Raw genomic sequence first — 25,000 nt, forward strand, 5'->3', positions numbered from 1 at the left:
GCTGCAGCTCACAGCTCCTTGGCTGCAGCTCACCGCTCCTTGGCTGCAGCTCACCGCTCCTTGGCTGCAGCTCAACTGCTCCTTGGCTGCAGCTCACCGCTCCTTGGCTGCAGCTCACCGCTCCTTGGCTGCAGCTCACCGCTCCTTGGCTGCAGCTCACCTGCTCCTTGGCTGCAGCTCACCGCTCCTTGGCTGCAGCTCACCGCTCCTTGGCTGCAGCTCACCGCTCCTTGGCTGCAGCTCACAGCTCCTTGGCTGCAGCTCACCGCTCCTTGGCTGCAGCTCAGCTCTCCTTGGCTGCAGCTCACCGCTCCTTGGCTGCAGCTCACCGCTCCTTGGCTGCAGCTCACAGCTCCTTGGCTGCGATGAGCTGCATCTCCCAGAGATGGGTCAAATGCGGAGAACACATTTCACTGCGCGGTGGCTCAGTGGGTAGAGTGGCTGGATGGTAACCGCAAGGTTGCCAGTTCGAACCCCTGTGGGCTCCCCCAGAGTCAGTGTCGAAGTGTCCTTGGGCAAGACACTGAACCCCAAATTGCTCCGGATGTGCTGGTTTGGTGCCTTGCATGGTTTCCGCCGCCATCGGTTTATGAATGCATGGGTGAATGTAATGCACAATCTATGTAAAGCGCCTTGGATAAAGGCGCTGTATAAATGCACCATTTAGAATTTACCATTTACCACTGCGGTAGCCTGACCTAAGCAGAGACATTTCTGGCCTAGATGGGAGGGTCGCGCCTCAGAAATGCGCGCACCCTGATTGGATCTCATCGATCTGTCCGTCACCCCCGGCCCCTCCTCTCCCCCCTAGTGCAGCGCTACGTCACATCATTTAGAGCGACGCCCACCCGGAAGGGTTGACTCCCACTTTTAGACTGGTTCAGCCCACGGCTTTTTCCAGGCTTTCATCTTTCGCGCAGACAAAATGAAAGCCTGGGTATCGAGGCTACCACTGCGGTGACGTGTATGACAAACAGTGTTGTTTTTGGCAGCAGATTTCTATTTTAGTTTAGTCATAGTCTTTGGACTGAAACTTAATTTAGTTTTAGTCACATTTTAGTCACCTGGAATGTCTTAGTGTTAGTCTAGTTTTAGACTAAATGTCATAAGATTTTAGTAGACTAAATCTACAGTTGATTTAGTTGACTAAAATGTATTTTGGCGGGTCTTGATGCCGTCGTAATGAGTGTTTTTACACTTGCTAAAAATATATATTTTTATATTTTATATATATTTTCAGCATGCAACCAAGTGTAAAATGACTTATTTGTCGACGAAATTGTCAGTATATTTAGTCTTAGTTTTAGTCATCATAGCTTCGTTTTAATTTAGTTTCCATTTGTTTTTGTCAGTGGAAATATGTAGTCGACGAACATTTTTCGTCTTAGTTTTAGTCGACGAAAACAACACTGACACATCGTATGACTTTGACCTTGACCTTGACCTCCTCCTCCTCCTCTCCTCTCCAGCCGACTTCCAGGCGGACCTGGCCGACCTGACGTGTGAGATCGAGATCAAGCAGAAGCTGATGGAGGAGCTGGAGAACTCCCAGCGGAGGCTCCTCATGCTGAAGCTTCAGTACGAGGAGAAGCTGGTGCTGCTGCAGAACAAGATACGAGACACGCAGATGGAGAGAGACCGTGTGCTGCACAACCTCAGTGAGTAGTGGTGCAACAGCGCCACCGTTAGGTAGACCTCAGTGAGTAGTGGTGCAACAGCGCCACCGTTAGGTAGAACTCAGTGAGTAGTGGTGCAACAGCGCCACCGTTAGGTAGACCTCAGTGAGTAGTGGTGCAACAGCGCCACCGTTAGGTAGACCTCAGTGAGTAGTGGTGCAACAGCGCCACCGTTAGGTAGAACTCAGTGAGTAGTGGTGCAACAGCGCCACCGTTAGGTAGAACTCAGTGAGTAGTGGTGCAACAGCGCCACCGTTAGGTAGACCTCAGTGAGTAGTGGTGCAACAGCGCCACCGTTAGGTAGACCTCAGTGAGTAGTGGTGCAACAGCGCCACCGTTAGGTAGAACTCAGTGAGTAGTGGTGCAACAGCGCCACCGTTAGGCATAGCGTTGATCACAAGTTAACCTCAGTGAGTAGTGGTACAACCATAGACTGTAAAAAATAAGGACAAAGCGTTCCCCGGGTCTAACATGGACGCAAAATGAAGCCAGTTATTCCTTGCACTGTAAGTCGCCATCTTTCTTGATCCGTTTGGGCCCAGCTGGCCATTGGCTGGCCCAGACAACGAGGCGGGACTTCCCCCCTTCTTCTCCGTTGGTTTTTATTTTGACTCGAGTGGGTGGGGACTCCCGATCATTGACTGTAACGGTAGCCACGCCCCTCAGAACATACGTGACTTTATGGTCATTTATTTTATAAATGGGACCATAATTTTCCAAAAAGAATATTATGACATTAGAAATGAGACTTTAAACTAGTGACTGGAAGCAGAAAGTATTCATGACCATGTTTATTAAGGTAATACAGTCTAGGTGAAGTTGGGCCCAAATACATGGACTTCTATGGGTTTTTTTGGGTCCAGTGACAGCGACCCAACAGGCCATTATATGAACTTTCAGGAAATCCCAATTTCCTCAGTGGCTTCACAAAATATCTGTCTGACTGCCCCCCTGGGTACAACAGATGGAGAACTAGTTTAGTTTTAGTTTATTAGTTTGTTTTTTCTTTCCATACAAAACATTCTTAGTTCATCAGTTTTTTCTTTTTCTTAGACTGAAGCCTAGGCTTATTACGTCTACCCTTTTGTCCATTAAATAAAAATTATAAAAATGAAAAAATATATATATGTACATACAGGTCCTCAAACAACATTTCTACAGAACAGTGCAACATTCAAGTTTTCTTTTTCTTTTAATTTTTCTGAAAAACAAGCAAAAATAAATAAATAAATAAACACAAGCAAAACAATATGCTAATAATAGTCACAGTAGTAACATGTTCACACAAAACCAAAAGAAACAGATGCCACTTGATTCATGAACTACACACAGAAGAGATGCACATGGGTAATGTAGTTCTACTAGGATTGCTAATGCTAACGGTGAGCCCGGCCCTCCTGCGCCCCCTACAGTGTCCATGGAGAACTACACCGAGGAGAAGGCCAGCCGCGTCCGTCAGGAGTACGAGCGGCGCCTGAAGGAGATGAACCGCGACCTGCTGAAGCTGCAGGTGGCCCAGAAGGAGCACACCCGCCTCGTCAAGAACCAGAGCCGCTACGAACGCGAGCTGAAGAAACTGCAGGCCGAGGTCAACGACATGAAGAAGGCCAAGGTAGCGTGTGTGTGTGTGTGTGTGTGTGTGCAGTGGCGTGCACAGATAGACACTAGGGGGCGCTAGAGCACCCCCTGCCCTTTTGGCAATGTGCCCTTTTGAGGAAAAATAAGGGCATTATGTTATGCTTTAACTATTGAAAAATAGCAGATCTACAAGCTCGTAGCGCGCCACTCGGTGGCGCGCTACGAGCTTGTAGGTCTGCTATTTTTTGAAAAATCGAAGAACGACTGACATAGAAACATGGCTTTTTCAGAAAACTGTCAGGATGTAGAAGAACATTTTTAGAATCTGATCTCAGGTCAGAATGGGTTAAGGCAACCGGCCGGTTCCACGTGATAGGTGCCCTTTTTTTCACTTGAGCACCTGCCCCTCTAAATGTCTGTGCACGCCTGTGTGTGTGTGTGTGTGTGTGTGTGTGTGTGTGTGTGTGTGTGTATAAGCACTCACGTGTTTCAACTGCCATGTTCATGCACAATAATGATAAAATTATGCTTTTTCATATGTCACAGCTAATACACCAGATATTGTTGTTGTTGTCGATGAGGACAGTAGAGAAGTGACCATTTTGGAAGTGGCATCATGTGCATTTGCCCACAGTCTGGAAGAGGCATTCCTTACCAAGGTGCTTAAGTATACCAGCGTCTTAAGGATGCTATTATACAGCTTGGCTACAGATGTAAACTACTATTTGGAAGCCTCTGTAATGTCCACAAATAGAGACTGAATGGGTTAAAGTTTGAATTGTTATTTATCGTGTATGTTGCAGAGAAGTATAATTATTTTGGGATGTGTATGTAAATGGGATGATGCTTGATTGATAATTGGTTGACTCCATTGTAGGGAGCAACTATCAGCTGTGGGGTGTGGGGGGGGGGGCATACCAACAGTATGAGGGTGTAGAGGTCTGATTTATCATTGTGTATATTATGTGGATAATGTGTGGAATATTATTATGTAACACTTTAAATGTGTGTGTATGTGAAATGTGGTGTCTCTGGACATTGAGTAACTGGGGAAATTGTGGAATCAATTTAGGGTTGGTATGGTCCGTGGGATGGGCTATGGTCCGTGGGAGGGGCTTAGCCTATATAAGTAGGGAGACTTCCCACTGCCAGACCAGTCAGTCAAAGCAGGACTGCAGAGGTGTGAGGACCGAGGGCCAACCTGCCCAGTTTACTGTGTAAATACCTTCGTTCACTTTTGATGGTCTGTGAAAAGGTGAATAATTAAAGACCAGACGTCTCTGCATCCAAGGTCTCTGTCTGACACTTTTCTCCAACTTTTGGCTGTTCTTCCAACACGTGCCTTATATTTTTTCGGCAAACGCTACCCACACTATAGGGCAATAAAGTGTGACAGTGTCCATCCAACCCCATCAGCAATTCGAAACTGGCTCCTGTAAAATCTGAATTGGCGCCCCTCCGTCATCGTTTGTGGGGACCAGTGTTGTTTTTGGCAGCAAATTTCTATTTTAGTTTTAGTCATAGTCTCTTGAATAGTTTTCACTTAGTTTTAGTCGCATTTTAGTCGCCTGGAATGTTCTAGTGTTTAGTCTAGTTTTAGTCGACTAAATGTCATACGATTTTAGTCGACTAAATCTACAGTTGATTTAGTCGACTAAAATGTGTTTTGACAGGCCTTGATGCCGTCGTAATATTTTACACTTCGGTTGTATGCTGAAAATAGCAGATATACAATCTCACAACGCGTCGCAGCGTGAGATTGTATATCTGCTATTTTCAGCATGCAACCCAGAATAAAACTGGATATCTTGTCCACTAGTCCCTTCCTAACATTTTAGTCTAGTTTTTATTTGTTGACGAAATTGTCAGTATATTTAGTCTTAGTTTTAGTCATCATAGATTCGTTTTTATTTAGTTTTTATTTAGTTTTGGTCAGTGGAAAAAGGTAGTCGACGAACATTTTTGTCTTAGTTTTAGTCGACGAAAACAACACTGGTGGGGAGGAGTGTTATGTATGGGTTGTGGGCGTTTTCTAGGCGTGTATGCACGGAATTACAATTCCGTGCTGTTTCACCACGTTTTGGCTGAGACTGAGGTAGGTGTCTCTGCATGTGTGCTCCCCCACTCCCCACCAGGTGGCGCTGATGAAGCAGATGAAGGAGGAGCAGCAGAGGAGGAGGATGGTGGAGATGAAGAGGAACCGGGAGATCGCCCAGCTGAGGAAGGAGCAGCGGCGCCAAGAGGTCAGAGGTCACACGCGCACGCACATACACATACACATACACATACACATACACATACACATACACATACACATACACATACACATACACATACACATACATGTCATGGTTTGAGTCTCCCCCCTGTCTGTATTCCCACTTGGGCCACTCCCTCATCCCATTCCACACTTCAGTCCCAGTTACACACCTGGTTCCACTCTCATCAGCCCAGACCATTACAAACCTGTGAACACTACTGCACTCAACCCACCTAGGGTGACCAGATGTCCCGCTTTGTGCAGGATTGTCCCGCATTTCAACGACTTTTCATGCGTCCCGCAAATTGAGACGTTGTCCCGCATTCTGATTGACAGGCTCCAGTTTTCAAATGTGCGCTTTATCTGTGGGTCTGTGGGAGAACAGCGGAGCTGCGGAGGCTGTCATTACAGGGCCAGGGGGCGGGCCGTGACTGTGTGTGTGTGTGTGTGTGTGTGTGTGTGTGTGTAGGTATAGGTAGGATTGGCTGTCAATCAAACAGCCGGGCAGAGAGGGGGAATGGGCGCGTTCGGAAATACCACACCGGAGCACACTGGCCTATTAGTTTGCACAGTGGGCTCAGTGCGCTATTTCCGAACGCGCCCCAAATCAATGCGGCGCGGATACTAATTTACTGAACACCCACCATAACAAAACAACGCACGAAACACAGCACAACGAGGAGAAAGGGGAAGAAAATGAAGTGCAGTTACAACAAGCACAGGGGAACTATTTATCCGTGGGTGAAGAAGCCATTCAGTGCAAGGCATATTGAAAGAGTCTTCTGTGAGTCTGTGACATTTGTAATTAGAGTGGTTTCTCAGTGACACACGGAGGAGGTGAATAACGTGTTGATCAAAAGGAGGCTTCACGGTGCATGGACACGTTTGTACTAAAACCAAACAAGAAGAAAAAGTAACAGCAGCTGAAATAACTAGTGTTTACCACACAGTACAACGGACTAACTGAGAGACGTTCAGACTTGTAATGGACAACATAAACACCTAAAAAGTGTATATCCTGCCTATGCTGCTATGGTGGAGAAGTGTGTTTACAATTTAATTTATTTTGAGTTGCCTCCAATGCTGACCAATTTTGATTTATATTTCTGTTTTAATTTATTATACATTTTATTTATTTATTCAAAATAATTTGCAGTAGTTGGCTATGTTAGGAGGAGGATACTTTGATGAAGTAAACGTTTATTTATTGGTTCCTTATTGGTTGTAATTCATGCCTTCATAAATCACAATCAAATCAAAGCCCCTTGGTTGGTTGGTTGGTCCAGTTGTATTGGTTCATTTGGTTGGTTGGTTGGTTCGTGTATTGTGTATTGGTTGGTTGGTTAGTTAATTGATCCAGTTGTATTGGTTGGTTGGTTGGTTGGTCGTTGGTGTATTGTGTATTGTATAGTTCTATTAAGTTTCTTTTAGTTGCATAGTAGTTCTATTATAGTTATTATCATCATAGTCCTATTATGTGCTACTGAATCAACCAGATGACAAAGCATAGATATGCTATGTGAGGGACAGAATATAAATGTAATTGTTTTTGTTTTCGTATACACATTATTCACGCGCACGACACAACCCTGCATGTGTCCCACATTGTCCCACACAAACACACTCTTTGTCCCACATCTGGCTAGTTGGGATCTGGTCACCCTAAGCCCACCACCTATAAGACTGGACTCATTGCACACACACACCTTGTCGGATCATACTTTCATGTCACGTTGTTTTATGTGGGAGCTCTTGCCTTGTTCCTCGTTCCTGGACTATGCTTTCAAGCTTCTGGTAATTTGCTTGTACTGTACTTCTTTGTTTTTGCATTTTTGGACTGCTCAGTTTCTGCCAGTATTTGCTACTTGTATAAGTTTGCCTTTTTCTCTGCATTATTCAATAAATGCTTTGATTGCACTGATTGCTTTGCTGGTCGTACCTCTGCATTTGGGTTCAGGCAGTGTTGTTTTCGTCGACTAAAACTAAGACGAAAAATGTTCGTCGACTACCTTTTCCACTGAAACTTAATTAAAACTATGCTATTGTGACTAAATATACTGACAATTTCGTCAACAAATAAAAACTAGACTAAATGTTAGGAAGGGACTAGTGGACAAGAGATCCAGTATAAGTCATTTTACACTTGGTTGCATGCTGAAAATAGCCGATCTACAAGCTGCGACACGTTGTGTAAAAGTGTAAAATAAGTCATTATGACGGCAACAAGGCCCGCAAAAATACATTTTAGTCGACTAAATCAACTGTAGATTTAGTCGACTAAAATCTTATGACATTTAGTCGACTAAAACTAGACTAACACTAATACATTCCAGGTGACTAAAATGTGACTAAAACTAAGTGAAAACTATTCAAGAGACTATGACTAAAACTAAAATAGAAATTTGCTGCCAAAAACAACACTGGGTTCAGTACATCTTTGCCTCTCTCTTCCAACAGTACCAGATCCGCTCCCTGGAGTCCCAGAAGCGTCAGCAGGACCTGGTTCTGCGCCGGAAGAGCCAGGAGGTGACGGCTCTGCGCCGCTCGGCCAAGCCCATGTCGGAGCGCGTGGCGGGCCGCGTCCTGACGCCGGCGGCGGGGCCAGAACCTCGGGGGGCCCGCTGGAACCACGGGGGGCCTCACCACACCGCCCCGGGGCTGGGGGGGACGGGGACGGACTCCGGGGTGTCGGAGGGGCTGTCCAGCACTGTGTCCAGCGGCACCGCCACGGCGGCCAGCGCCTCGGAGGCGGAGTCTGGGCGGAGCGTGAGCGGCATGGTGAGGCAGTGGAACAACAAGAACAGCCCCTCCTCCTCCTCAACCCACGGAGGAGGAGGAGGAGGAGGAGGAGGGGGGTACCTGGCCTCGGAGAGCGAGGGCAGCATGGACGGCACCAGGGTCATTGGGTGAGGTGGCGCTCTCTCTCTCTCTGTCTCTGTCTCTCTGTCTCTGTCTCTGTCTCTGTCTCTGTCTCTGTCTCTGTCTCTGTCTCTGTCTCTCTCTCTCTGTCTCTGTCTCTCTGTCTCTGTCTCTGTCTCTCTCTCTCTCTCTCTCTCTCTCTCTCTGTCTCTCTCTCTCTCTCTGTCTCTGTCTCTGTCTCTGTCTCTCTCTCTCTCTCTCTCTCTCTCTCTCTCTCTCTCTCTCTCTCTCTGTCTCTGTCTCTGTCTCTGTCTGTCTCTCTCTCTCTCTCTCTCTCTCTCTCTCTCTCTCTCTCTCTCTCTCTCTCTCTCTCTCTCTCTCTCTCTCTCTGTCTCTGTCTCTGTCTCTGTCTCTGTCTCTGTCTCTGTCTCTCTGTCTCTGTCTCTGTCTCTGTCTCTGTCTCTGTCTCTCTCTCTCTCTCTCTCTCTCTCTTTCTCTCTGTCTCTGTCTCTCTGTCTCTGTCTCTCTGTCTCTGTCTCTGTCTATCTCTCTCTCTCTCTCTCTCTCTGTGTCTGTCTCTCTCTCTCTCTCTGTGTGTGTGTGTGTCTTAGAGTATATATTAACCCATTTAGGCCTGACGTCGAAAAAAAAAGAAATCTCTTTTCTGTATCAGTGGTGCTCAATATTTCATGTCAAGGACCCCAAAAATGATATGTAGTATGGCTCCACCTCCCCCATCTGAAAATACGTTGTTACAGGGGGCTGTAACTAACCTGACTCTGCCAGATGGGGGCGGTATTGGGTAACCATGTTCCCCAACACAGCATCCATCTAGAATCTCTCAGGGAGTTGAGCTAACACCGAACCGCTCCGTGGTTCGAACCAATCAGCGTGAGCGGGATATGTGCGAAACCGGATGTCTGGGGAACATGGTTACTCAATATGATTGGTTGTGTTTGCACGCCCACACGGTGATAGACAGACGGTCCCATCCCAGATCCCAGATCCCAATAAGCTGTGAAACAAAAAAAAAGCTTCTTGGATCTGGCAGCGTCAGGTTAGGCTGTAACGGCTGCCGGCTGCCATTACAAAGGTCTGAGGTTACGGCAAGACGACATTGAATTAACGTAAATGTGTGTGTGTGTGTGTGCGTGTGTCTGCACCACAGGAGGAAGAAGCCACAGCGTAAGCCGGCCCTGGGCAGCATCAGCATCAGAGGCGCCAGCTTCACCAAGTCGGCCCGCCAGAAGTGGCAGACTCTGGAGCGCCGCATCCTGGACATCGTGATGCAGCGCATGACCATCGCCAACATGGAGGCCGACATGGACCGCCTCATCAAGGTACACATTGTGCAATAGTTTCGTTTTAGTCGTGGTCTTTTAATATATATTTTTTTATCCCACGATTTTGTAAGCCATTTTTCACCCCTGTGTCAATCATCTAATGTGATCCTGGGCTCTACACACCCTCCGCCAACCTAGTCCCCATATATGGGGGACAAGGGGAGAGCAACGGACTTGAACTCATGCTTCCTTCATGCCTGAGTGTCCAAGTTGCTCCTTTTACACCTGACAGGGGGGAGTTTCCCTGGTTGGACGTAGCGCGTGGAAGGAACACATTATTCCAACCAGTTCCTTTCCCCTCCATCAGGCGCAGGCTGGCCAGGGGGAGGCGGTTTAGTGACCAGGATTACTGCATGTTTTTTGTGAGGGTACCTACCCTAGGGGACACGGGGAGAACATGTGAGGGTACCTACCCTAGGGGACACGGGGAGAACATGCAAACTCCACACAGAAATGCCCTTTCGCCAACCCCGCCTTCGGATATGGGCACTGATGACGCGGAGGAGGAGTCATAGTCTTTTGAACATATTTTAGTCATCTGTAATGTTTTAGTTTGAGTCTAGTTTCAGTCGACTATAAATAACATAAGAAACTACATCGACAGTTGATTTAGTCGACAGAAAATATATGTTGGTGCATGGGCCTTGATCGGCTATTTTCAGAATGCAACGCTAAAATGTAAAAATTAACCGCCGATAGTTTCGACATGTAATTCACACATTGTTCACCATTGTTTGTTTCCGTGTGCGTGTGTGTGCGTGTGTGCGCATCTGTCTGTCTGTGTATGTGTGTGTGTGCGTGTGTGTGTGTGTGTCTGTGTGCGCGTGCGTGCGTGCTGCACCCGCGTGCGCACACCGTGCAACAACGAGTGCAGAAGCGCGAGGAGCTGTCCGTGCAGCAGGAGGCGCTGTTGCGCAAGCGGGAGGTGCTGATGGCGGACGGCTGCGGGCCCGACGCCGACGACCGCCTGGTGACGGAGATGAACGAGGACATCGAGGTGCTCAACGCCAACGTGGACTACATCAACGACAGCCTGTCTGACTGCCAGGCCACCATCGTCCAGATAGAGGAGACCAAGGTAGGACTGTCTGACTGCCAGGCCACCATCGTCCAGATGTAGTTTTATTACCTCCTGCTCAGGGACTACAGATGTAGTTTTATTACCTCCTGCTCAGGGACTACAGATGTAATTTTATTACCTCCCGCTCAGGGACTACAGATGTAGTTTTATTACCTCCTGCTCAGGGACTACAGATGTAGTTTTATTACCTCCTGCTCAGGGACTACAGATGTAATTTTATTACGTCCCGCTCAGGGACTACAGATGTAGTTTTATTACCTCCTGCTCAGGTACTACAGATGTAGTTTTATTACCTCCTGCTCAGGGACTACAGATGCATGTATAGTTTTATTACCTCTTGTAACAGCCTGCTCAGGGACTACAGATGAAAATGTGCTTTACAGTAACTCTGGCCCGTTGACATGGATTAGAGGCTTTTTTTATGTACCTAGCGGGGAGGAAATGTAAGTGGTAGGGTTTAAACATATAGACCGATTCACAGAGGGTTTCCTGGGTGCGGCCATTACTGAGGTGTACCATTAAGCGCAACAGCACTGATTAGCTACACCTGGCCTACGGAGCACCTGCTCCATGGATTACACCTCAGTAATGGCCGCGCCCAGGGCACCCCTCTGTGAATGGGTCTATATAACTGTATAATGCTACTGACATCTGTGCGCAACACACTGGAAAACAAAGACTTGCATTGTGGGTTTGACCTGACAGGCACTTTTTGATGTCAATCAATCAAGTCACCTTAAAGGGTAAGACCACTTTTTTTGAGGTTTGGGTTGTGTAGTTACTTTGCCATGATGCAACTCCAAATGTGGACAAGAAATAAAAAATAACTGCTCCAGTGATTAGAAATTGATAATTCAAAATATGCTCCAAAATATGCTCCTCATTGACATTGTAGCTAAAACAGCTCTCAAAGTTACTCTTTTAGTACGTAAACAAACACAAACAATGTTTATTCAGACAATATAGAGCATCACCAAAACTCATGTGGTTTTATTTTTTCATAAAAATGTTATCTTCCTGTTGATTTGTTGATCCGGATCCAGATCTTCAAATAGTAAAATCAACAGGAATCTAACATTTTTATTAAAAAATAAAACCACCTGAGTTTTGGTGATGCTCTATATTGTCTGAATCAACTTTGTTTGCGTTTGTTTACGTACTAAAAGAGTGACTTTGAGAGCTGTTTTAGCTACAAAGTAAGTCAATGAGGAGCATATTTTGAAATATCAATTTCTAATCACTGGAGCAGTATTTTTTTTATGTCTTGTCCACATTTGGAGTTGTATCATGGCAAAGTAACTACACAACCCAAACCTCCAAAAAAAGTGGTCTTACCCTTTAATTCAAGTGCCAGGTGCAAAAATAAATTTTTATACTTACACACAAACAGAACAGTACACAGGCTGACCCGTCACCTGCGACCTTGCAGGACGAGCTGGACTCGGTGGACACCTCGGTGGTCATCAGCTCCTGACCTTGACCTCTCTGACCTTTGACCTTTCAGGACGAGCTGGACTTGGTGGACACCTCGGTGGTCATCAGCTCCTGACCTTAACCTCTCTGACCTCTCTGACCTCTGACCTTTGACCTTTCAGGACGAGCTGGACTCGGTGGACACCTCGGTGGTCATCAACTCCTGGCCTTGACCTCTCTGACCTCTCTGACCTTTGACCTTTGACCTTTCAGGACGAGCTGGACTCGGTGGACACCTCGGAGGTCATCAGCTCCTGACCTTAACCTCTCTGACCTTTGACCTTTCAGGACGAGCTGGACTCGGTGGACACCTCGGTGGTCATCAGCTCCTGACCCTGACCTCTCTGACCTTTGACCTTTGACCTTTCAGGACGAGCTGGACTCTGTGGACACCTCGGTGGTCATCAGCTCCTGACCTTGACCTCTCTGACCTCTCTGACCTTTGACCTTTGACCTTTCAGGACGAGCTGGACTCGGTGGACACCTCGGTGGTCATCAGCTCCTGACCTTGACCTCTCTGACCTCTCTGACCTTTGACCTTTGACCTTTCAGGACGAGCTGGACTCGGTGGACACCTCGGTGGTCATCAGCTCCTGTTCCCTGGCTGAAGCACGACACCTGCTGGACCACTTCCTGAAGACCTCCATAGACAAGGTGGGCGTGGTCTTCTGGACCCACTGAAAAATCTGCCATTCATTTTTTTGTTTTTATATATATATATCTGGAATGGGAAAAGTACTACGTATTGATTAAATTGATTATTTCCATTCATTGCAAAACGATGAGTTACAAAAGTCAAACGATATGATATTTTGCTGTTTACATATCGATGAATTAAAATCGATATTTCAATAGTTACCAAATCGTTACACCCCTAATTACTAGCGATTTAGACGATGGTAAATGTAGGATTATGTAATGGCGCTGTGCTCCATACTGTCAGTGCCATTACAATGCACGAGTTAACCCAGTCTGACCTGAGATCAGATTCTAAAAATGTTCTTCTACATCCCGACAGTTTTCTGAAAAAGCTATGTTTCTATGTCAGTCGTTCTTTGATTTAAAAAAAAATAGCAGACCTACAAGCTCGTAGCGCGCCACTCGGTGGCGCCCTGTGTTCGAAACTGTTATCCATGCCTTTATGACATCCCTCCTCGACTACTGTAATGCCCTGTATATTGGAGTCAACCAGGTCTCCATATCTCGCTTACAGTTAGTCCAGAATGCCGCCGCACGGTTGCTTACAGGTACACGTAAGCGTGACCATATTAGTCCTGTACTAGCCTCCCTCCATTGGCTTGCTGTGCGATACAGGATTGATTTCAAAGTATTGCTTTTTGTTTTTAAATGTTTAAATGGTTTGGCACCCATTTATCTCTCTGAACTACTCAAACCGTATGTTCCCACAAGGACCCTCAGGTCCTCTGACCAGCTTCTCCTGGTGGTGCCTAAATCAAGGCTGAAGCTTAGAGGGAACCAGGCTTTTGCAGTCGCAGTTCCCAAGCTCTGGAATGAGCTGCCTCTGCACATAAGACAGGCCCCCACTCTTCAGGTGTTTAAATCACGCCTCAAGACATCTTTTTATTCTTTGGCTTTTCCTAGCATAGTATGAGCTTTTTGATGTTGAAAGTGACACTGTGTACTGTATGTTGTTTGTTTTTAAATGAAGTTGTGATTTTTATTATTTTATTGTAAAGCACTTTGGTACAACTTGTTGTTATTTAAATGTGCTATAGAAATAAAGATGGTATGGTATGGTATGGTATAACGTAATGCTAACACCAAAAGGGGTTCCCGCCCCAAAATGGGTTAAAGTGATTTATTGGAGCCGCTGGAATGACCGTTAGCGCTGGCTAGCCCGTTAGTGTTTTATCACATCACTCATTATGAACTCATTATGTCCAGGATTCAAATTAACCCATTTGGGGCCTAACGTCAAAATCAGTGGTTCTCAATATTACATGTCAAGGACCTCAAAAATGATTATGTAATATGCCGCCGACCCCCATCTGAACATATGTTGTTCCAGGGAGGGACCCTCCAGAAGCAAAGATTTGAGTTAAAAACTGAAACCCTGAAAGAATATATATTCAAAGATTTGAGGCGCATTTTCTCGATTTAAAAAAAAATAGCAGACCTACAAGCTTGTAGCGCGGCACTCGGTGCCGCGCTATGAGCTTGTAGATCTGCTATTTTTCAATAGCAAAAGTATAACATAATTGCAATGAGACTCACAAGCTTCCGGGCTTGTGGATCTGCTACATTGTAGAACGATCAATTATGCTGTTATTATCGTTTAAATATGGAGTTAATGAGGTTCTAATCCTGGTCTCTAAACTGCCTCCCCCTGGCCAGTCGGGGCGCCTGATGGAGGGGAAAGGAACTGGTCTCTATACTGCCTCCCCCTGGCCAGTAGGGGCGCCTGATGGAGGGGGAAAGGAACTCAACTCCCCTCTCTGTCAGGTGAAAAGAAGCAGCAACTTGGACTCCTCATGCATTTACGGAAGCATGAGGTCAGTCCGCTGCCCTCCCCAGGTTGGCGGAGGAAGTGTAGCGCCCAGGATTACATTAGATATTTGACACTGGGTGGAAAATATGGGTTGCAAAAATTGTGGGATAATTAAAAACAGGAAATGAGGTTCTGCAATATTGTAATATTGTACAGTTATGTAACGACACTGTACCACTTCTGTCAGAGGACATTATGAGTGAAAGTGATTTGTCTGGAGGGTCAACGGGCCCAACGCCCAGAGGAATGACTGCTAGGCCTCGGCTAGCCCATTTTATTACCCTCGATAAAAAAATCACCTTTTTATTGTCATAGAACAGAAGCAGAATAGGATTAGGCTATCTCCTGTACTGTCGTTCAGTGATCCTAGACGGAAGAAAGAGTCTTACTAAAGTGTGGAAGTTGAAGTTCTGTGTATGATGGGCCATGTTTGTGGAAACGATCTAATGCACTATATATATATATATATATAATATAAATGTTGTGCCTTGTCCATGGGTGGAACTGACCATGGGTGGAACTGACTGACCATGGGTGGAACTGACTCACTACTGCTAGAACAAGTGATTGCTGAAGTTACGCCACCATCTACTGGCGTATTGTTGAATTGCATGAAGATCAAACTGGAAAACCCACCAAATCACTTTTTTCTTAGATCTTTTTGTGTCCTTTGTCTTTGTGATGGTGATGAATGCTATAGTTCTGAAATTCACTCTTATGCTTCTGGTTTCAGAGCCTCCTGTTTCTGTGGCTTTGTCTTGTGTTGACAATGTTCTGTTATGTTTTCTGTTGTGTTCCTGTGTTTTCCTTGGGTCTTAGTTCCAGTTTGAGTTTTCTCTACACGTGTGTACTCTTATTTTGTAGTCTTGTTCCTGTGTTTCCTGTCTGCCTTGTTTGCTGTCACCTGCCTTGTCTCACCTCCCTGTATTAGTGTAACCCTAGTCACCTGTGTCCTGTTTGCCTGTTAGCCTATCCTAGTGTTGATTGTCAGTTGTGTTCACCTGTGTCCTGTTTTTCCCCTGCCCTTATACACTCCCCTGTTCTGTCAGTTCCTTGTCCGATTATTATTGTAAGTCCCGGTGTGTTCTGTTCCTGAATCTTTGTTAAATAAATCTGTTGCATTTGAGATCTTCTGCCTCTGCCTTGCTGTCTGCACTTGGGTCCTATACCCTCCTGCCCCGCACACGTGACATGTCTATGTAATTTCTTCTGGTTTCAGAGCGTCCTGTTTCTGTCATTTCTACGTTTCTGGGTAGAAAATAAATATCTGGCACAACTCCTTAACACATTAGACTCAATGTTTAGCGTTAGGTTTCGGCCTTTAGTTTAGGTTTAGTTTAGGTTTAGTTTAGGCCTTTAGTTTAGGTTTAGTTTAGGTTTAGTTTAGGCCTTTAGTTGAGGTTTAGTTTAGGTTTAGTTTAGGCCTTTAGTTTAGGCCTTTAGTTTAGGTTTAGTTTAGGTTTAGTTTAGGTTTAGTTTAGGCCTTTAGTTTAGGTTTAGTTTAGGTTTAGTTTAGGTTTAGTTTAGGCCTTTAGTTTAGGTTTAGTTTAGGTTTAGTTTAGGCGTTTAGGTTCTGTGATGTTAAAGGTTGGGGTATGACTATATAGTCATGTAACCACACCCACCTTGTTACTAATGACACTGTGTGTGTGTGTGTGTGTGTGTGTGTGTGTGTGTGTGTGTGTGTGTGTGTGTGTGTGCCTGTGTGTGCGTGCTCAGGGCCTGCAGGTGGCGCAGAAAGAGGCCCAGATCCGCCTCCTGGAGGGTCAGCTGAGACAGACGGACGTGATTGGCTCGTCCCACAACCACATGATCCTGGACGCTCTGAGGGAGAAGGCGGAGTACATCCCCGAGCTGCAGGCGCTCATAAACGATGTGCAGCAAGGTGTGCTATTTTTAAACATAATGCTTAAACCACCAAAAGTGGTTCCCGCCAGAATGGGTTAAGAGATTGCAATGAGACTCACAACCTTCCGGGCCTTGTGGATCTGCTACATTGGTGCGAGTGTGACGCTGTAGTACGATCAATTATGCTGCTATTATCGTTTAAATATGGAATTAAGAGGTTCTAATCCTGGTCTCTATATGGCCTCCCCCTGGCCAGTCGGGGCGCCTGATGGAGGGGAAAGGAACTGGTCTCTATACTGCCTCCCCCTGGCCAGCCGGGGCGCCTGATGGAGGGGAAAGGAACTGGTCTCTATACTGCCTCCCCCTGGCCAGTCGGGGCGCCTGATGGAGGGGAAAGGAACTGGTCTCTATACTGCCTCCCCCTGGCCAGTCGGGGCGCCTGATGGAGGGGAAAGGAACTGGTCTCTATACTGCCTCCCCCTGGCCAGCCGGGGCGCCTGATGGAGGGGAAAGGAACTGGTCTCTATACTGCCTCCCCCTGGCCAGTCAGGGCGCCTGATGGAGGGGAAAGGAACTGGTCTCTAAACTGCCTCCCCCTGGCCAGTTGGGGCGCCTGATGGAGGGGAAAAGGAACTCGACTCCCCTCTCTGTCAGGTGAAAAGAAGCAGCTTGGACTCCTCATGCATTGAAGGAAGCATGAGGTCAGTCCGCTGCCCTCCCCCCAGGTTGGCGGAGGAAGTGTAGCGCCCAGGATTACATTAGATATTTGACACTGGGTGTTTATATAGTTACTGACCTGTAGACTGATGTGTGTCCTTCCAGAGAACGGCTACACCAGCACAGACGAGGAGCCGTCCGAGGTCAGCCAGGCGTCCGATAGCAGGTGAGAGCTCTTAACCCAGGGATGTCCAAACTACAGACATCTTAACCCAGGGGGTTAGCATTGATTTCAAAACACATATTGTTGGCTTATATAAAGCATAGAATGGTCTACTCTAGACCCTATACATCAGAAATGTGTTGTGTCCCTATATAATATCTAAACTTTAGGACCAAAATGCTAAATTCTCATCTCTGTTGTGAACCATCCATCCCATCCTACGCCTCAGGTGGTCTGGGACAGGTGTTCTTCCTGTCCCCAGAATCACAACAACGACACACATCTGGATCAAAGTCCCAGAAAACTACAGGTCTGATACTTATAACTACCACACCACCGCTCTCGCTTTTTAAAAATTGCACAAAAGCTACAGACCTTTCTGTTCGCCACCGCCTTCCTTATAAATCAAAGCAATGCTCATTTCTTCTGCACTGCAATTTTTTTATTTAATTTTACTTTTTGTTTTAGCTTTTACTGCACTCTCCTATAGAGCATCGCAGTCCCTCCCCCTTTCAGAACGACGAGTGGCCCAGGAAATGAAATGCAATGCATTTCTCCCATAGGATTTTCTTAAAGTATTTATTTAAAGACGGTTACGCCGCAGACAAAGCCAACTCGGATCGTGACAAATCATGACAATGAACACAATATTTTGGGCCGATCAAATCATTAGAAGAAAATAAAGGCAGGAGACAACACTATTTGTTTTGTTTTTCTTCTTATAAATTATTTGATCGGCCCAAAACATTGTGTTCATTGTTGGCTTTGTCCGCGGCGTAACCGTCTTTAAATAAATACTTAAAGAAAATCCTATGGGAGAAATGCATTGCATTTCATGTCCTGGACCACTTGTCGTTCTGAAAGGGGGCGGGCCTGCGACGCTCTATAATGCTCCATCTTAAGGCCTATTATACAACGGGTCGTTTTCCAGGAAGCAATCCGATTGGTTGAAACAGCCTTCTATATATAGTTGTTTCAAACCAGCATCATGGAATACCCAATTAAAAAACAAATAATTCAGCAGCTTTCTTCTCCCATGAGCGCAACAGACTCGGTGGCTAGGCTAGTGAGTTTCTTGGGTCATCTGTGGTCGTAGTGACTACATCTGTCTGTACTGTTGTATAATGGCAATATTTTACTCAAGGGTGTTTTTTATCGTCATTTATGCACTTCTGCTCTGCCTTTTGGAACTTCCTGCCGCATCACAGGCGTATTACACCCTCTTGTGTAATATTGCTTAATTCATGCTCCAGTTTTATGGCGATAATGCGACCACCGAAATCTACAACATGACATCACTGAGCCGCGGTGGTAAAAGACTCACCGCTCACCCCAAACACATCTCTCTGTTTTTACTAAAACTACAACATGACGTCACTGAGCCGCGGTGGTAAGACTCACCGCTCACCCCAAACACATCTCTCTGTTTTTACTAAAACTACAACATGACGTCACTGAGCCGCGGTGGTAAGACTCACCGCTCACCCCAAACACATCTCTCTGTTTTTACTAAAACTACAACATGACGTCACTGAGCCGCGGTGGTAAGACTCACCGCTCACCCCAAACACCTCTCTCTGTTTTTACTAAAACTACAACATGACGTCACTGAGCCGCGGTGGTAATAGACTCACCGCTCACCCCAAACACATCTCTCTGTTTTTACTAAAACTACAACATGACGTCACTGAGCCGCGGTGGTAAGACTCACCGCTCACCCAAACACATATCTCTGTTTTTACTAAAACTACAACATGACGTCACTGAGCCGCGGTGGTAATAGACTCACCGCTCACCCCAAACACATCTCTCTGTTTTTACTAAAACTACAACATGACGTCACTGAGCCGCGGTGGTAAGACTCACCGCTCACCCAAACACATCACTCTGTTTTTACTAAAACTACAACATGACGTCACTGAGCCGCGGTGGTAAGAGACTCACCGCTCACCCCAAACACATCTCTCTGTTTTTACTAAAACTACAACATGACGTCACTGAGCCGCGGTGGTAAGACTCACCGCTCACCCAAACACATATCTCTGTTTTTACTAAAACTACAACATGACGTCACTGAGCCGCGGTGGTAAGACTCACCGCTCACCCCAAACACATCTCTGTGTTTTTACTAACCACCGTTTCGGTGGTCACCTCATCGCCTAAGACTGGAGTATAAATCGGTCTTTAATGCTTAACGTTTTAGCACTTTGAAATGCCTTGTGCTACTATAATAATAATATAATATAATAATATTATAATGTTTCCTTACAGCAAATGCCTTTGTGTACAGTCTGTCAGTACTAGTGAGACTAGCCCATTCAGGCCTGACATCGAAAAATAAAAAGTCTAAATAATGACAATTTTCGGAAAGATTTTAGGCACATTTTAACGATTTTTCAAAAATAGCAGACCTACAAGGAGTGGCGCGCTATGAGCTTGTAGATCTGCTATTTTTCAATAGCTAAATTATAACCTAATGTATTTCTGCTGAACATCTGCCTACTCTGACATGGCCCAGAATAGGTTTACGCTTATAAGGCTCACATGTTTTTAACTCAACTCAACTGTCTAATATTATATTCATTCACTTTTAATGGACATTTCTTTACCCCCTCTCTCTCTCTCTCTCTCTCTCTCTCTCTCTCTCTCTAGTGTGTCTCACATTAAAGAATCCAACAGCCAGGAGGACTTTAAACTGAAGGTTGGTGGTTCATACTCATAGCAGTGTTATTTTCGTCGAAAAACTGTTCGTCGACTCCACTGACGAAAGCTAAATAAAAACTAAGCTATGGTGAGTGGTGCCTAAAACTAAGACTAAATATACTGACAATTTCGTCAACGAATAAAAACTAGACTATAATGTTAGGAAGGGACTAGTGGACAAGAGATCCAGTATAAGTCATTTTACACTTGGTTGCATGCTGAAAATAGCAGATATACAAGCCCACAACGCGTCGCGCTGCGGCACATGGTGGGCTTGTAGATCTGTGTAAAAATCTAGATCTTGTAGATCTGTGTAAAAACAGTCATTACGACGGTATCAAGGCCCGCCAAAACACATTTTAGTCGACTAAATCAAATGTAGATTCAGTCGACTAAAATCTTATGATATTTAGTCGACTAAAACTAGACTAAAACATTCCAGGCAGCTAAAATGTGACTAAAACTAAGTGAAAACTATTCATGAGACTCTAAACTAAAATCTAAATCTGCTGCCAAAACAACACTTCCATTAATATGTTTTATAGGTACAGGGCATACAAAGAAAAATGCACAGAAGACATAATTCAAATTATTTTATTATATATTTATATAACTGCAATCAGTGCCTTGCCTCATTTTTAAAAATCCTACCCCCAAACCCCTGCACCAACCACCGTTCTGAACCCAGATTGGAACTCGTACAGCAATGTATTAGTTCAGTGCCGTAGTGGTACTTTTAGAAGTACCACTATAAGTACCATAAGACACGTGCGCGCACACATGCACGCGCATTTGCGTGCATGTGCGCAACTCACGCAGACACTCTACTAAAGCATGCAGACGTATATATATATATAAGTAACAAAAAAAACATATTTTTGCCACAAAAAAAAAAGCACTACACCACTGATGGCGTTTCATTAAAAGCTATCCCAGATGGGCATGGGCCGTGGCTCAGCGGTCCAGGCACAAAACCTATTAACTCCTTTGGACCCTCAAACTGTCTGCTATAAAGCAACTAACTCCACCACCTCTCTCCCGCTCATGGAAGTAATTGACAATACATAAAGTCACAGCACCAACTCAGGCAGTATTGCTCTGTTTTTAATTGTTTAATCTCCTGAAAAATGAACATTTTGAAGTTATGAGGTTTCCTCCCAACAGCAACGAATGCAGTCTATATATACTTTATCTGTGGTTTTGCATTAACAAAGTGTATAGATAGATTTCAGAGAGTGGCTGTCATTCTTCTTAGTGGCCAGGGGGTGGCAGCGTAACTGCATGCTTCGAATGCTCCATGAGTGCCCAGTATTAAGTGCCAGGTTTAGTTATAACTGTGCAGGCAACGTAATATATTGGGGTCAGTTAGCCTCTGCAAAATGGGGGTCCTTTTCAAATGGGGTCTTGCCCTGAAAATTCATTTTCAGGGCAAGACCTCGACCTCGCACGTGCGGACTCGGCCCCCAGCCTGGTACCCTGGTCAAAATATGGCCCTTGAGGAAAATTAATTGGGGAACCCTGCTGTATTTAGTCGATTAAACTAGTCTAAAACCAAAACCTTTCAGATGACAGAATTCTAGTTTGATTCTACAAATTAATGCCTTCTAGACATTCTTCTGGACTTTTACTTGTAACGGAATAATTCTACATGGCAGTATATTGATACTTTTACTTAACCCATTCTCTATGAGAACCCCTTTTGGTGTTAGCATCATGTTATGCTTTAAGCTATTGAAAATATAGCAGATCCACAAGCTCATAGCGCGCCACCGAGTGGCGCGCTATGAGCTTGTGGATCTGCTATATTTTTTTAAATTGTGAAAATATGCCTCAAATCTTTGAATATATATATTCTTTCAGAGCGAACGTTTTTACCTCAAATCTTTGCTTCTGTCGGGTTCCCTGGAACAACATATTTTCAGATGGGGGGTCCGCAGCCAAATACAGATAATTCTGGGGGTCCTTGACGTGAACAAGGTTGATCACAACTGACATACAGAAACTCGTAAAAATAGCAGACCTACAAGCTTGAAAAATGGAAGAACGACTGACATAGAAACATAGCTTTTTCAGAAAACTGTCAGGATGTAGAATACATTTATAGAATCTGATCTCAGGTCAGAATGGAAAACTGTCAGGTTGTAGAAGAACATGTTTAGAATCTGATCTCAGGTCAGAATGGAAAACTGTCAGGATGTAGAAGAACATGTTTAGAATCTGATCTCAGGTCAGAATGGAAAACTGTCAGGATGTAGAAGAACATGTTTAGAATCTGATCTCAGGTCAGAATGGAAAACTGTCAGGATGTAGAAGAACATGTTTAGAATCTGATCTCAGGTCAGAATGGAAAACTGTCAGGATGTAGAAGAACATGTTTAGAATCTGATCTCAGGTCAGAATGGAAAACGGTCAGGATGTAGAAGAACATGTTTAGAATCTGATCTCAGGTCAGAATGGAAAACTGTCAGGATGTAGAAGAACATGTTTAGAATCTGATCTCAGGTCAGAATGGAAAACTGTCAGGATGTAGAAGAACATGTTTAGATTCTGATCTCAGGTCAGAATGGAAAACTGTCAGGATGTAGAAAAACATGTTTAGAATCTGATCTCAGGTCAGAATGGAAAACTGTCAGGATGTAGAAGAGCATTTTTAGAATCTGATCTCAGGTCAGAATGGAAAACTGTCAGGATGTAGAAGAACATGTTTAGAATCTGATCTCAGGTCAGAATGGGTCAAGTAAAAAACATTTGAGGTACTTTCTCCACCACTAGGTGGAGCCGCGGGGTCTGTCGGCTCAGATGAAGGCGGTTTCGGCGGAGTGCCTCGGCCCCGCCCCCCAGAACGGCCCCGGCGTTGGCGTTGGCGGTAACAAGCCGCCGTACATCACCAAGTCTCTGGCGTCGCTCACCGACATCCAGGAGGACTCAGGAGGAGGCCTGAGGCCCCTGATGACGGCGGGGCCCTTCAGTCTGGCCACCATGCACCGGGAGAGGGCCACGCGCACCATCAGCCTGCCCCTCAGGGGCCACACCTTGTAAGTCACCCTCAGCCTGCCCCTCAGGGGCCACACCTTGTAAGTCACCCTCAGCCTGCCCCTCAGGGGCCACACCTTGTAAGTCACCATCAGCCTGCCACTCAGGGGCCACACCTTGTAAGTCACCATCAGCCTGCCACTCAGGGGCCACACCTTGTAAGTCACCATCAGCCTGCCACTCAGGGGCCACACCTTGTAAGTCACCATCAGCCTGCCACTCAGGGGCCACACCTTGTAAGTCACCCTCAGCCTGCCCCTCAGGGGCCACACCTTGTAAGTCACCCTCAGCCCGCCCCTCAGGGGCCACACCTTGTAAGTCACCCTCAGCCTGCCCCTCAGGGGCCACACCTTGTAAGTCACCCTCAGCCCGCCCCTCAGGGGCCACACCTTGTAAGTCACCATCAGCCTGCTCCTCAGGGGCCACACCTTGTAAGTCACCCTCAGCCCGCCCCTCAGGGGCCACACCTTGTAAGTCACCATCAGCCTGCTCCTCAGGGGCCACACCTTGTAAGTCACCATCAGCCTGCCCCTCAGGGGCCACACCTTGTAAGTCACCATCAGCCTGCTCCTCAGGGGCCACACCTTGTAAGTCACCATCAGCCCGCCCCTCAGGGGCCACACCTTGTAAGTCACCCTCAGCCCGCCCCTCAGGGGCCACACCTTGTAAGTCACCTTAGGTTTAAGTTTAGGTTTCTTTATTTAGCATGTAGTACAAAAAAGAGACAATAACATATCAAAGAACAAAAATACAATGCAAGGAAAGGAAGCAGCCAGAAGGCTTATATGGAATCCTTTCCTGTAGGAAGAGGTCATTGGTTTAAACAGATTAAAAGTTCATAAAGAACAGTACATAAATCTACAAGTTGGCAAAGGGGGGCAGCTGTGCAGTAAATAAATAAAAACACAGACTGCACAAAAAACAGAAATAAACAATACAACAACAAACACACAAAATAAAAGATAACGCATCAAGGTAAAACATGTCATCTACAGAGAGGAAGACATTTCTTTAGATGTTTTTTTTTAATATTGGCAAGGATAATGAGGATTTAAGGATAATGAGGATAACGAGGATTTAAGGATAATGAGGATTTAAGTGAAGCTGGCATTCAAGGCAACAAAAGGTATGGCTCCCCCATATCTTGCAAGTATGATTGAACCCTACAAACCCTCCCGCGCACTCAGATCAGCCAACGCAGGGAAGCTGGAAGTACCCTCACTAAAAACGCCGGGACAACGCTCCACACGTCCCAAACTCTTCTCCCTTCTGGCTCCAAAACTGTGGAATGCACTTCCCATTGCAGTCAGAACTGCAGCATCACTCCCAATCTTCCGCCGTAGTCTGAAAACCCACCTTTTTAGACTCCATCATGGCCCATAGCACTTACCCTACCCCCTTAGATAGCACTTCTGTAGACTTAGATAGCATCTGATATAGACTTATAGCATGTTATGTAGACGGCACTATAATTGCATTGTATATAGTCATAGCACGCCATAGTACATATGTATAGCATAGTAGTATATATATATAGTTTATATGTATAGTCTCATAATATAGATATTCCACTGTTACTTTCTTAGCTTACGCATGTTTTATGATAAATGCTTTTGTGATGTATTCCCATGCTTTTGTTCTTGATTATTGTAAGTCGCTCTGGATTAAGAGCGTCTGCTAAATGCCTAAATTGTAAATTGTAAATTGTAAGCATCTAGCTACATTTACACTTTCAACTTCAACTCACACAGCCACAC

General features: G+C 45.5%; 1 protein-coding gene across 1 annotated transcript in view; it reads left to right on the plus strand.

Moving 5' to 3' along the window:
• LOC310862944 (kinesin-like protein KIF21B) overlaps window positions 1–25,000 on the plus strand; it is a gene marked incomplete at its 3' end in the record, with an annotated part of 131,202 nt that overhangs the window by 77,534 nt on the left and 28,668 nt on the right. The window contains 11 exon segments of the mRNA XM_083771067.1: window positions 1,470–1,658; window positions 3,089–3,288; window positions 5,390–5,497; window positions 7,972–8,420; window positions 9,542–9,713; window positions 10,591–10,794; window positions 12,823–12,924; window positions 16,499–16,664; window positions 17,450–17,510; window positions 20,160–20,208; window positions 22,983–23,245. Coding sequence (XP_083627193.1) covers window positions 1,470–1,658; window positions 3,089–3,288; window positions 5,390–5,497; window positions 7,972–8,420; window positions 9,542–9,713; window positions 10,591–10,794; window positions 12,823–12,924; window positions 16,499–16,664; window positions 17,450–17,510; window positions 20,160–20,208; window positions 22,983–23,245 — 1,963 coding nt within the window.

This window comes from Protomyctophum parallelum (genome assembly GCF_964188405.1).
Source record: "Protomyctophum parallelum genome assembly, chromosome: 8".
In the NCBI taxonomy this organism is placed as follows: Eukaryota; Metazoa; Chordata; class Actinopteri; order Myctophiformes; family Myctophidae; genus Protomyctophum; species Protomyctophum parallelum.